We start from the raw sequence: 15277 nt of genomic DNA on the forward strand, positions 1-15277 counted from the left end.
AACGATTAAATTTTTCTTTTGTCCGGTTTTTGTTTCAGGCAAATTAAATTTCTCCTCACGAAAAAATTCATTATTTTCGATAATAATAATTTCACGACGGGATTATCAATTTAACAACCGGTAATAAACTCATTTTGTTTATGAACGGCCGGAATGGCCGGACTTTTATTGAGTAATTATTTTTAATATAGCGTGTCTGACACCTAGTTTGCTGAAGGAACGGAAAAAACCCCCGGATAAAAAACCGGCTACTGAAACCGAAATTTTGGAAGAGAATAAATCAAAAGGAAACTTTTATCACCCAATTCATTAATATTACGACCTCGACTACAACTGTGTGGCATGATAGCGGTCAATTTTCGTCAAAAAACGAGGGAAAATATATTAGTGACCAGTCATGCGATGTTAAGTGTCGAATCTTATTATTTGTGCGTGTAGCGTCGTGTTTTTTGGAAATTTTTTCGTAATTACAGGTTGCCCCGCCAGGAAATTGTAGCTTTGGCTTTTTAAACTTATAATGGTCCATGTGATGACACGTATTTATTATTTCAATTTTTACGCAATCACTTGTTACTGCTACCACGAATCAAAACACGTGTCCAACGAGAAGACTGTTATCAGCATCAATCAAAATATGTAGTTGGCATGTCCGGAACGCGGCCACAGTTTGCGTTGGTGATGTTGTTTTCAATAACATTCTTCTGCCACAAGCTAAATAATTATTTACCAGGCGTGCGTAAATGCTACGAAAAACAACTTCATTTTGTTGAATGACCACTGATAACGGCCACCAAATCAAAACAATTCATTGTGAAGTTTGCTCGGGATTATTTTTATTTGTCACGTCAACGACGCATTAAACAATTTGGAGCATAAACTTACGACTGCAATTATGCGACCGGTCTTTAAATAACACGATATGGAGCCATAAAGCCAAATGTGGGTTTTAAATAGAAACCACAATTGTTGCCAAAAAAATAGCAAAATTTGAGCACTTACCCATACCTATCATTTGACGTGGTTTCAAAAATTACAATTTCTTCTTTTACATCAGTAACAAAAAGGAAACAAGATTTAAAAAGTTATAGAACTAAAAGAAAATGCATCAATATAATTGTAGGATCAATTTAAAAAAATATGTATACCTAAGGAATTGTTGGAATTGTATTTCAATGCTCACAGTAGAGTGATTTAATTCTTCCTAGAAGACCTTTTTTCAAGCACACTGTAGTTGTTTTTATGACTTCTTTATGGCCTGAGAGCACCTAGCGCAGCAAGTTCTACAGTTTTCTTTTTATTCACTGTAGGTTACATAAGCAATAATTTCTTCTCTTTCTGACAGACAAAACAATTTTTTTGAGAAAATGACAAATTTTATGTAAAAAATTTAATTGACCTCAAACAAAAACAACAATAAAATATAACGAATATGTTGAAATCGCGAACTATTTGGCACTCACACAGGAGTAGGTACACAGCGCTCAATAATGTCAGGTTTGGTCTATTAAACACTCGATTTTAAATAACCACAGAAAAAAATTAAGTACATTAAAAATTGCACCTATTCTTCTTACATTATCCATTAATAAACAATTCACTTAAAAAAATTAGATAAAACCTTGTTCACTGAAAGTTCCAGTTCAGTTAATGAAAAGTTGATACACTATTATTTTATTACAATTTTATCGAGTAACGATTTTTCTTTTAATTTGCGTGCTAAAAATTCTTTCTGTTATTCATGAACTAGTGTACCCATTATCTACAAATATTAAATTTTCATTCCCATTGATTATCTGTCCACTGGAATAATTTAGTTCTCGATAATTGCATGTAAAAATATACATTACAATTTTATTCTCCACTATTTTATCTCTATGCATTAAACAGTGAAAGATGCAGAAACCCATTACTCAGTTTGGGTCATAACGCTCATTTACATTATACTGGGTCAGGAACCTCACATTTTTTTGTTGAAAATACAAATTAAAAAATATTCAACATAACCTAAAAAACTCAAATGTCATCTGTTCTGAAACGATAAAAATTGTGTCGTCACGATTTTCAGTATCAAATTTTCAGTTCTTAACAATAATGAAGTACCTCTATAAATAATAGAAGTGAGTGCCTTACTCTATTCTGCACCTTCCCAACAAGCTGCTAAGAAATTGGCAAAAAACATACATCATGCCCTCTCAAGTGCTGTAATTTTAAGGAAACATTTAAAACAAGTGTCAATATAAAATACAAATTTTATTACTCCTGACCTGGCGTACCTATTATCCTTTGAAAAAATATTTTCCAATTGCAAAGGTGTTTGAAATTAAAGCCTGACGGCACTAGAAGATTATCTTCACGTTATTAGAATTTTGCGATGACAATAATGAAGCATAATTAAACACTTCTTGCAATAAATCTTTATAGCTACAAAGTTTCTCGGTTCAGCGCCACAACTATTGGTTATGCTTTTAAAGAGGTGATTAAATAAGTCACGAAGATTATTTGACATTAGTTGCTGGAAACAGTCAATTGTTGTGTTTTTTAAAGCGTAGATTAATTGGAGCATGTTGACAGCTAACCTAAAATTTGGAGCCAAAAAAATTTTTCTTTTTTTCTTTTTTTGCAATGTTTTACATTAAAATAGAATAACTTAACGGTTCCTATTCTCAAAGCAAATATCTAAGGCCACTCTTTGCTGAAAACAAACATGTTCAATTATGTTCCGATTAAACATAAACAAATGTCATTTGTGTCAAACGGCGGGAAATTCAAACATTACACTGTTCTAAACGGTTTAATTTTTCCAAAATTTTTCCAACGCCTTTTCAGCCCAGGATTTCATAAGCAAGTGATTTTAAATTACTGGATAACTTTTAAAATGCAACAGTAATAGTATATTATGTCATTAGGAGCAAAAATGAAGTATTATGTGCCGAACGAACTGAGAGAGTGTATAAAATAAAACTCGGATACTTCGAATAAATAATATATTTATCATCATACTTAATAATTAATTTGATATATTAGTACTGCAGATCACTGATAGGAATACATTCAAAGCTTGATAACAATATTATTTACTTCCATTGGAATCGTAGTAATTGGCATTCGTTGTCGGCAAAATTGTTTTGAATGGTAAAAAAGAATGATAAAAAGTGATGATAAGATAAACTAAGTGGAAATAAGAATATTGTTATCGAGTTTATGGTACATGAAACTTAACTAAAATAGGACGACATGCACAAAGAGTTTAAGTCTATTCTAAACAATTTGAACTTGCTGGATGTATTGCTGTACTATGTGTTGAATTTATTACTAATATTATTAATAAATACAGTACTGGGCCGTTTATACACAGGGTGTTTAAACTATATGTACATTTTCTCTTCAATAAATATGAGTCGATCGCCGGTCCTCCGCCATTCCTCCCTTGCCCGCCATTTTTGATATGTGTCCCGAGTGCCAAAATCGGCTGGTTTTCGTTGAAATGGCGGAACCCCGACGCCTCCGCCTATCACTAAAATATAAAACATTATTGCACAACGTTTCATCCATCCGAGCATCTTCAGGTGTTCAGTAGCGACTCTATACTGAACGGGTTAAGTCTTCGGCTCTTGTCGTCGTGCGCGGCGGCCGTCAGATCCACCCCCGATTCCGAGACAGAGGAGGAGAACATCCCCTGATCCCCACAAGCGTAATTTTCCGATTCTGCGCCCGAATCTCCCACTACGTCTATATCGCTATCACTGTCGACGCCGTCTGCACCTCTCTGGGCCAGGTACTCTCTCTTGAGCGCCACGAGGTCGACGGCGATGCCTTTGGCGCGCAACTTCCTGGCCTGTCGCTCTAGGGCTTTCTGGAGCTTTTTCCGGCGGCGCGCCCTCTCGCGCGCCCGGAGTTCGGCAGGTGGTATGGGCTCGCCGGAGCAGGATTGGGGGTGGGCGTTGTGAGCGGGCCGGCCGGGGCCCTTCTTCGTGTGCTCCTTTTTGCGCCATTTCGCTCGCCGGTTCTGGAACCACACCTGCAAAAAGCAAAAATCTAAATTATTGGTTTTTTTTACCTAATAGTGTATCAAGGCCAAAAGTGCCAGATTTTAAATTTTGTGGCCGAGGCGCAACCGAGGCTTGACAACAGGCGAGGGCAAAAAGCACTTTTTGGCAGAGGAGCGCATTAAATTAATTAATACTAAACAGACCAACAGATTGTCCCACGGTCAGCGTCCGAAAAAGAGTTACTTTTCGTCCGCTTGTGAGCATTAAGGGTGCCTAAAAAGATTCATGTTTGTGGACTAGCCACTATCCGACTATAAAATATTAGATTGTGCTATCTATAACATTGCAGAATCGCGTTATAGATCTACGTCCACTGAAAGTTTGGTTCGTTTAAAGCGTTCGCTTTGAATCTCGTTTATTACAACAGTTAAAACGAGATAAAAGTAGATAAATCATGTAGATAGTGTCATAAAACAGAACTTTATAAATCAAAAAATATAGTACGTGGATCAAATTAATGTCCATTCCATGACGGTCGAGATTTACGCCTTACCACGAGATAATTATCTTAATTAGCTCTAACCGATCATTTTAAATTCCGCGTTTTTCATTTTAATTTACCATCGTCGGCAAAGGTCATCCTGGATTGGATGTTTCGCGGTTTTTTATTAATCATCACTGGAACTAGTCTTTTGAAAGATTTCTATCTTTGCGTCACATAAAAAAATACGTGGTCTTCCACTTGTCATTATTTGTCTAATTCGGTACGTTTCCTTTGCAAAAACATTTGGGGAAGAACTCTTGGAATCATTTACTAGATTTAAAAAACAAATAAAGTTACTAACAAGACACTGTGACTAACAGAGCGTTTATCCAAACGGTAGTCATTTGGTTCTTGTAATTTAGAAACAGATTTGCTGTGCGTCTTTCTATATAATTAACATCTGATAGTTGTAATTATATCTTGAGTAAACAAATTACATGCTTTCAGATTTTTTTTTGGAAAAAGAGTAAAATATTTGTCAGTTTTATTTGTTTCTGTCTTATGCGATCCATTACTTAACACGTATTTCATTATAATAATATTACTAAAACATCTTTTTCTGAACGCTAAACAGAAGATATTTACTATCATTATATCGGCATCGCCAATGCAAATTTATTTTAGTATAATTTCTCATGCAAATTAAATTTATAAGTACATACTTTGAATTTCCTCAAATAATTATATTTACAAGTTTTACAAGTACAGCAGTAATACTGCATTTTGTTGTTGTTTTTTGTGTATTTTTATAATTCACAATTTACAGAGACATTCAAAACAGAATACTCAACTATGCAATTCAAAAAAAAAAAGAAAATCTTGAAGGTATTTTTTGAAGTGAAAACTTCTTTAGGCGCTCCACATACGTTTTATTCGCGTTCGCATCACGCTAAAATCGTTCGCAGCAAGATAAAATCTCGGGAGTCGAGTTTAGCGGAGCGAGCGTATTTTATGGCTTCAACAATTCATCAACTGGAAACATTTGTGTAGTAAAATGTGAAGCGAAAAATGGACAATTTATCATAATACGGGGTATCTATAAATAATTGTCTGGCCCCGCTTACTATGAAAACTTGTGTTCTGTTCAATACAGTAAACCATCGTCAAGAAAATAAAGCTAAAATAAAACTTGCACATGAAAACCTAACCTCACAAATTTACTTCTAAAAGCGGATGTATTTGCAGTTGCTATTGAAAAATACAGATTTTTGGTGTTTATTTACAAGCAGCATTGGATTTAATAGTATATTATTTGACGAGCTAATAATGCCTATCATAATCCACGAGGGTGAAAGTTAAAAAACGAGCCGCAGGCGAGTTTTTTTCATAAAACACTTAGCTTACAAAATTTTTAAGATCTGTGACTTATGATAAGTCACGGGTGTAATTTATGACTAGCATAATGTACCTATCTATAGTTACGTAAATAATAAACGTACTATTTAATGGTCGTAGATAAAAATATTAATTATTTATGCCTTGTTCCTGATTCCTCCAAGTATCATTATCATCCATAATAATATAATTAAATTACTTCTGTCATGCGGTCTTAATAAGCACACACTCTTTCTTATGTATGACTTGAAGATGTCTAGAATAACCTTTTGATTTATTTATGTGTCTTGTCACGGTTGAAATAGCTTCATCTTCATGTTGCAGATTTAAATTATTGACAACTTCATGAATTTTAAATGAATTTCGGTGTGAATTGTTTTCTAAGGTGTCATTTTGTTGAAAATGTAAAATTTATAACCTCTCTCGAGCAACGAATTTCCATAGAGCAACCATTTTTCGTTTACTGCTTGCTGTCGTATACATCGCCGGGTCGTGAAAATTTTAGGATCCATGTCGTGATCAGTGAAGAATCTTGGTAATTTGCTCTTTAATTGTCTTCAGTCTAGACGCTAAACGCAACGTGATATTAACTGCCAAATGCCAACGAAATAAAAATACACGTGTGACATTAGTTTCTTATACAGAAATGTTTGAACAAATGGAATTAATTCGAATTAACGAACTGAAAAGGCACAAAAAATCCTTTCTTCTTTCCTTTTTTATCCCGTTTTCAACCCAAACCGGTCTTTTAAGTTTAAGTCATCCCTTTCTTTCAGTGAAAAAAAAAAGTCTAATTTTTCATGCCCTGCTGCTGAGGAGGCTTTGCTCGCCTTTTCAGTCACGATGATGAGAAGATTCGTGCTGGGTACAGTGACAGGGACTGAAGTGAAGTATTAGACCCAGCATTCTCATTATCTTTGGTACTGTGATATCAACCCTTGAAAAAAAGCCCACACGAGGTCAGGCCGCCCCTGGGATTTGAACCCGGTACCCCCAGAATGCAAAACGGCGCGCTAAACGTTTGGCCACAGTCTGAACACTAATTTTATTCCTCTTTTTTATACTTTGTGTTACACCTTGTGTTATGCCTTTTGCATCAGGTGCCCCAAGCGGACATTCGATTAGAAGTAAAATTAATTTAATTTCTTTTGTTAATGATTTTTTGATTCTTTTTTTGTTTTCTTATGTTTTTTTTTTAATAACGCTTCTGTTTCTTCTTATTATTATTTTTTTAATACCTCATGTTTTTTAAGTATCCAATATTTATAACCACATCTATTTCTACTTTTATTCTCGTTCTTATCCTTTTAGTCTCTTCCATCTATGTTATGGTGTTTCAGTTGCTTTCGTTATTTCTATATGACGAAAATTATTCTTAAATCTCTTCTTACTAAATAACACCTGTATATTTTTAGTGCGACTTGTTTTTGTTGAGGGTCCAATCTGTCTTCTTACTTTTACTTTTCACAATAAAAAAACTTTTGCTTTCATTTGTTTTGATTTTTTGTCATCGTTTCTCATTAACTGTAAATTGTTTTTCATGTTCATTTCCTGAGATACCTAACCGGGAAAGTGATATATAAGTAAATATATCAACTTTCCCGGTTATATACCTAATTTGACATCTGTCAAAGATAACCTCAAAATTTACAATTAATTACAATTAATGTTTTTCAAGACTTTTCCCAAACGAACATGAAAATCATTATTTAATATTCGTGCGCTGTCATTTTTCAGGTATGAGGCCGAAATTTGAAGCACGAGGCGTTAGCCGAGTATCTAACTAAAAAGTAATGTGACAGCGCTACTCATATGAAAATAACTATTGAAGTATGATGCCTTTGTTCCCATTTCCCCAGTTCCTTTGTGTCTTTTAAATGTGTTTCGACGTTACTGTTATCTCCAACTCCAGGATTCTTGTTCTTTTTTCCAAAACATCTCTGTTGGCCCTGACTGGACTGGACTAATAATATTCGCATGTTAACAATTGTGGTAATTTGTGAAACGACGACCGTTTTGGTGGTATAACGTTATGCAAATATTTGTTACAGGTGCAAGACTTGTACCTTCGTTGGGCGATTGATCAGGTCGGTAAAACGGGAGCAGCAAGTTGGTAACGAGTGTCTGAATTTATTCGTCCAATAAAGTAATCATCGCTTTTAATGCAGCGCATATGAAGTCATCAACCTTAGCACAATCAATTTATATGTATATCATGCAATTATAATAAACTACTACCGTGATACTAGAGATGATAGCGCCAAAATGAGCCCTAGGGCGCCGTGTAAACGGTCTACACGCTGCACCAGGCTAGCCACTACACGCCAGTAAGACATACAGCCAACATCACGCCCCCAAATTACCATGTTAATTATAGTGGTGTGCCTTTGGGGTGCTAGCTAGCGTGACGCAGAGCAATATTGGCCAAACTGAGGCTAATTTTCATTAATTCGTGTGGCCGCGTCTCGTTTTCTCTTTTATTTTATCGCCCTCCATGCTAATGGGCGAGATAAAGACGTGGCATTCACGTGTGGAACAAAACACCGACGAGCTTTATTGGCTAAACTGGCAGCTGTACGTTTTGTTCGTGAGAGATATTTGAGCCTTCACTGACAGGGTTTAACTTTTACCGTGATTTACGGGCCAAGTACCAACAATTAATTCTTTGCTCTTTATCTGATCCTGAGCTGAAATATTAATTGGCCTTATCTTGATAACAATTAGCACGTTTAACTCGGCTGCCATTACCTACAACTTCTTATCGACGCTGTTTCCAACTTTTTAAACAGATAACGACCAGGACCTGGCTCTACCTCTTTCACGGAACACCGCTGCGTTAAAAACGCTGATAAGGACGAATTCCGATGTCGTGCCTTCCCTGCCACCAAGGATCAGGAATCCTTGCTACCGCTCATATTGATATTGATTAACGATTTGGCCCAGACATACATAAAACGTTAAAACTAATCATGTTTTTTATTTTACATATACAGGGTGATTTTGAAATGCGTGCACAAATTTTTATCACGAGCTACTGGCTTCATGCAGAAATCGAAAAAAATATTTAAAAAATTCTATGTCAAAAAATAAAATGACATTTATTTTTTGAGCTACAATTTTTTTAAATTGATTTTAGTTTTCTACGTTGTCCTACAACCCCGTAGGTAAAATTTCGGCACATTTTAAAAATACACCCCTGTATATACAGGGTGATTTTAAAAGTTGTCCAGATATTTTAACCAGTCGTAGAACTCCACAATAGGTAACGATTGAGCCAACAATGCATTATACAAATGTTAATATTTTTCGAGAAAAAGGGCTAAAAAAAGTTTGGGAAAAAAAATCACAGTAGACTTTTTTGTTGTCATTTAATTCGATTATAAAAAGATTCAAAATTCGTTTGTAATAAAAGTAAACGAGCCTTTTGAATATTTTTTAAAAAGCCAATTCCATTTTGTAACATTATATCATTATGTAACATAAAACGTGAGCAAATGTCTCAGTTATTAAACATAACGTAACGTTTGAGCTGTGAAATAAAATAAAAAATAATTTAGTGTTATAGGTTTCCAAGTTTCAGTAATATTTCGAAGAGAATGTGTTGGAAGCATCGGAATATTCAGCGAGCTTATGGCGGGCCATAAAAGCCGGTGCGCTCTAATAAAATTCCAGTTGATTTTTATCGAAAACCCGTGAAAAATAGAATAATAAGCTACAAATCGAAAAAATCGTCGGTGCTATTTGCATTTTTATCACAAGTTTCCGTGTGCAAGTTTAGATGAAATGGATTTTAAATGAGTTATTATTTCGCCATTACTCTCGTTTGTAACTCACTTAATAATGTTACAAGAGCTCTTATTAACATGGTTTTTGTAACACACTGCCGCCTCGAACTCTGTAATTATTTTCCTATTAGGATATAGAGAAATTCGGTCGTACCATGTAAATCAGGTTTTATCAATTTTAATGACTTTATCTAAATTAATTTGAGGCGAGGCGGCGGCGTTTCCTAATAATACAGCACACAAGATTCAATCCGGGGACGGCGATAGCGATCTAAAACAGCCGGAAAATTCCGGTTTCAGCAAAGTTCACTACGTTTATCGGAAAACTTTACCTCTTTGCGTTTATCTCTCGAGTTTACCCCGATTTTGTACTGGATTCTATTTCCGGACCACAATGACCCCGCGCTGTGGACCTAGTCCGAATATTTATTTCTTAGGGAACTTCAATTTGTCTTATTTTAGTGAAGCTGTACCGTTTCTTACGGATAATTTTGAGAGTTAGGTGAAACCACGACTCATCATTGAAAAAAAATCTCTACCAAGTAAATTGGCAAAATTGTCTTCGTGAAAAAAAAATCAGGTGGTGGGAGTTGTTGAACCAAGGAGTATTTGTAAGGGCCTAAATGTAAATTTTTCTTTAATTTTCAGTACTCCTGAAGTCGTTATTTTTTTTTTTTTTTTTTTTAAATAGCCTTCCCCTTTCACCATATTGGCCTATCAGGTACCTTGCGGTCGACTAATTTTTTCCCTTTTTCCTTTGGTGGTGCGGCGGGGCTCCGGGGTACTTTCCCCGGCCTCTCCTCTCCTCAACTCTCCTTTTTTTCTGGACGACACGAAACGCACACAACACAACATCCATGGGAGGCCATCCGGCCTGGGATTCGAACCCTGCTGACCTCGCGGTGGTGTCGGAAGAGTGTCGCTCTTCCTCCCACCACCCTACCGTCAGCCCCTGCTAGACATACACACACATCCATGGCCCGGCGGAGGTTCCTTCCTTCGAAAAAATCCTCCCCCTTCGGTGGGATTCGAACCCACTAGCGCCGGGACCGCGACCTCGGAGCACTGTCTCCTACAGCCATGCGGCCACCGAGCTACCCTCTGAAGTCGTTATTAATTAGCAGAAAATTGAAATGTGTGTGAACGAATTGTGCTGCATAATGAATAAATTTATGGATGGGTGTGTTATTGATGGTTAAGGTGGAATTAAAATTTCATCAGGGATGCGTGGCGTCAGTTTTATGTAAAAGAGCGCGTTCCGTGTTATTCGGAGTTTGATTGCGTTAAATCCCCGGCCGACACTTGGTGAACGATTTGAATAATACGAGGCTGTTGGGGCTAAATCTGCACGGCCATCAATTTAAAAACAATAGACATATCGGTGAGCTTATGTTGGCTGGAACGGCGGTCAATATAGCGAGTTTAGTGTGTATCAGAGTGTAATCTTGCGGGTTCCCGATCGATCTCCTGGGAGGAAGCCTCTTCTTCACCCTCTTTCAACCTTGCTGACCTCAGATCGTACACGATTGGCTGTCTGGACTCGATATTTTCAGAAACATGTGCTGTTTACACACTGTTTGCTTTTGTCTTTGAAGGGAGAACGTCCGAGGGGAGATCCGACGTCCAATGCGAAAACGCGTTTCTATGACGATTCCTGGTTCCAATTCCATTCAGTTTTCTTCAATTCAATTTTATCTCATATTCACAACGTTTTAAATAAATTACAATGACATAATTAAGATATGAGTTTTAATGAGTAATCCTGGTTTTTCACTTCGATCTGAATTTTATTTCTGTTGTGTGACAGCCCCACTTTGTTTATCGCATGTCAAGCCAATTCTAGAATATAATAGATGAGAAAATAACACTTACCGCCACCCTGCTTTCCTTTAAGTCTAATCTCATGGCAAGCGCCTCCCTCATAAAAACGTCAGGATAATGGCTTGCTAAAAAGGCTCTTTCTAATTCTTCTAATTGCCAACTATTAAAATTCGTCCTACTCCTTCGCCTCTTCGACGCGGCACTCTCCGAATCGGCGCCCTCTCCGCTGCTCCCAGCGCCACCTACACAAAAAAAAAAATCCAAATCAATACGACACAGATATATTTCAACGGGACAACAATGAAATTATGTCGGATTTATTCGAGCGAAATTATGACATGGCGGAGGATAAAACGGCCGATCAATGATTACGGTCCGCTACACCATTTATAATTTGTTGTTGTCGAATTGAATCGGTTTCAATTGTCTGCCAGATTTATAGGATTCGGTGCGTAACTCGGCTTCCCATTGGTCGACGGATGTGCAGTAATGCCAACTGCACGGACAAATCACCGTGTTTAGCTGCTAATGCCGGCCTTTATCAATTTGTAACGATTACAGTTAGCACCGTATCATTAACGCTGCTAATAGTTTGTTTAGTTTGATGGTTTTTATGTGATGCAATTGGTGAACTGCATTTGCATGTTTCGCTCTAATGGCGGCCGATTTTAATTGCGATTGGTGAAGCTCCGGATCTTCGCGTATCGTAAAAATGAATGAGAATTGAAAAGTTAAGCGGAAATGACCGAAAAACTAACTTATTCAATTTGGCCCAAGTTTTAAAATTCTGCTGTTATAGTTTGAGGTTAGCGCGAGTCAACAAGTAGCAAATTTAATTTTTGGGGGCGCTGGTTTTATGGGGTTGCGACGGGAACCTTGACGCCTGGAAATTTTTATTTTGCTTCCAAATTGGCTCTTTTAAATCTAGACATAATTTATTTTAATGTGTAATTTTACGACGCTGTGTAGACGCACGAAACCACAAGAATTATAAACTACATAACTACAAGAATGGAGATATATTAATAAATTATTCTGTAGTCTAGACGTCTAGAAACGACGCAAACGTTGAGGTAAACTTCACATTATCGACTGAGTCGATCTGGTGCAGAATTTAATTTTTTTTGCATCTATTTGATCTTTTGTTGCTATTAATTAATGAAAACGAATAAATAGATAAATCTTGTTTTTTATTAAGTCAGTGTAACAAATGAGGTAAACCAGTTATCACACAAGAATTCTATAACCTGAGGAATGACATTTATTGATATTAATTTTCATTTACGGTTTTTAATTTATGAACTTCATTGGCCTCATAAATAAGTTTTATTTTTGTTTTTGTTGGTAAGATTTACTAGATAGTGAATGCGTTGTACTAAAAAGATGTGATGTGTTTTTAAAAGTTCATAATTTATTCAGTAATATTCAATTATAAATTAAAAAATACTTAACGGATTATGGAGAAAAGGTCAGCTTTCAAATATTTTTGTAATTCTAACGGATTACCAATAAAGTTTAAATTTATATCTAAATAAATTATTTACTTGTACAGGCTCGGTTCCACCTCAATTTATATTACAAAACTGTAAACAAGAGTAATAAATAATTCCAATAATTTCCAGATAGGCAAGTTTTACTGTATTTTTCATTAATGTTAATTTATCAAATAGAAACATTGGATTATTCTTCTTTTACAAATTTTGTAAAATGGATGAAAGATATTATTTAATATACCTACAGTCGCGGACAGAAAAAAGTGGGACAATGTTCTTTCGCTAATGTAAGTCTGTTTATTGTTTCTATGGTTACTATTAAAATAAATATTTATTTATTATAGTAAGCCCGGTTTACTCAACTTAATTTTAACAAAATTTCTGAATAAGACTTGTCCTACTTTTTTTTGTTCACGACTGTATCTGCGGTAAAACCGACATTATGATAACGTTCAACTTGCGTTGACCTTGGCAAAGATGTGTTAAATATTTCAATTTTTTTTTAAATACAAACAAATTGTTACTGATGTCAAAATTTTCAAGAACATCGCATTTTGTTAATCTGCAGTGGTTCTACCTATGTGAAATTTCAAAAAAGGAAGTGAGAGTAATTTATGGTGTGTCGCACCCACATAGAGCAATTGTTACTTTCGTTAAATGGGCATGAAGTTTATGATCCGGAACCTGATCGGGTAATTTTAATTTGCTGTTATAACTTACAAAAGGAATTAATTTTGGATTTTCGATTTTTCCGAAAATATATTACAACCAATCACATTCCAACGTACTTGTACATTTTTTGAACTAGAAACAAACATAAAGTGCTGATGAACCATACTGTAGATAACTTTGCAAATGTATTGTGGGTTGCATTTTCAATTCCGTCGGGCTCATTATCACTCGTGAAATACCCTGTATAAACCTAACTTTGTGAGTGGAAAAGTAGAACCAACCAGAGGACCAGAATACCTTCTTGCTTCCTACAAATAATTTTCTCAAGTACCCTCTGGGTTTGTACTGACAAATGAGACTTAACTTAAAAGTGAGAGTCGTGTCAGTTTTGTTGTGCTTATCAGATGTAAAAATGATAAGTGATTTACGTTCGACTTCCCATGTTCTGTTTTACGTTTAATTTCTATAATAAGCACATACTGGAGGCGGCAGCACACTGTACGACGCGATCCTCATTGACCGAAGGTGTGTAAGGTCAAAAAGCTAATGGCGCAATGCGCGTGCATTTCATCCACGTTAAGCCTACGGAAATCCGAGAAAACCAACTTGCACTCGCTCCACCATAATTAATCCGACAAAATAGTCGAGTCAATGAAGATTTTTACTTGTTAATCCTCAAGGACAGGTCCGATTTTGGATGATGATTTTTTTTGAATATTTGTTTTCATATGTTATTTGAAATCAGAAACATTTTGGTGGGGGCACATAAATATTTCTATTGTTTAAACAATAATTTTTCTATTTATGAAAAACATTTATTTATTACAAAGGGAATGTTTTATATTGAAACTCTGGTATAAAAACTAGTTGTTAAGTTAACATTTCTAGTAAAAATTCAATTTACAGCAAAAATAAAAATAGATTTATTAATGTTTTTTGTAAAAAACTGACCGAAAATTATTTTCTGCGTAGTCAAGCAGAAAGTGATGCTGATCTTTCCTCATACAAGAGGATATTGATGTGTTAGTCTTATTAATGACTCTATCACTAGATGATAGAGAATTGTACTATTTAAAACCACGAAGAAATAATGTCTTAGGTAGTCAACGAAAACAAATTTAAACCACTTTTTGAATATCAATAAGGAGAATTTTCGGACACAATTATAAATAAAGACAACAGAAAGAGTGAAGTAATACGAGTAGTTTATGAATTATGATCCACATAATAAACAATGAACCGTTCCTATAAAAATACATATTCAGAGATTACGTATTTTCATTTTCTCTTCGTTCTTGTCGCGGGACGTTATAATAACGCACTGTTGCCAAATCGTCACCTCCGTGATTGCCACATCTGCAACGGTACGTATCGTTTCGAAATGACAAAAATATTCGCTGGCTTTCCGACTAACAGAACTCGGAGGCTTAAAAAGTTCGTCGTGTGGGCAATTAATGGCAAAAAGCTGATACCTTGCTAAATCGATTGGTCATGTATAGGTGAACTTCCAAAAAAAAAAGTTCAAAAATTGTCGTGTGCAAAAGGGCGTTATTCAAAATTTTCGACTTACGTAGCGTGTCCGATAGCCGATGTTCAAATCTTTTTTTTGGTGAGAACTACGTAATATTTTCTGCAGCC

General features: G+C 35.7%; 1 protein-coding gene across 1 annotated transcript in view; it reads right to left on the reverse strand.

Annotated features, from left to right (window-relative positions):
- Positions 1 to 2970: 2970 nt before the first annotated feature.
- Positions 2971 to 15277, reverse strand: part of LOC138138606 (homeobox protein unc-4-like) — a 34542-nt gene continuing 22235 nt past the window's right edge. The window contains exons 2-3 of the mRNA XM_069058593.1: positions 11526 to 11716; positions 2971 to 4018 (exon numbers count right to left, since the gene is read on the reverse strand). Coding sequence (XP_068914694.1) covers positions 3563 to 4018; positions 11526 to 11716 — 647 coding nt within the window. The 3' untranslated portion in view covers positions 2971 to 3562. The remainder of the gene's footprint in view (positions 4019 to 11525; positions 11717 to 15277) is intronic.

This window comes from Tenebrio molitor, chromosome 9 (assembly GCF_963966145.1).
Source record: "Tenebrio molitor chromosome 9, icTenMoli1.1, whole genome shotgun sequence".
Taxonomy (NCBI): domain Eukaryota; kingdom Metazoa; phylum Arthropoda; class Insecta; order Coleoptera; family Tenebrionidae; genus Tenebrio; species Tenebrio molitor.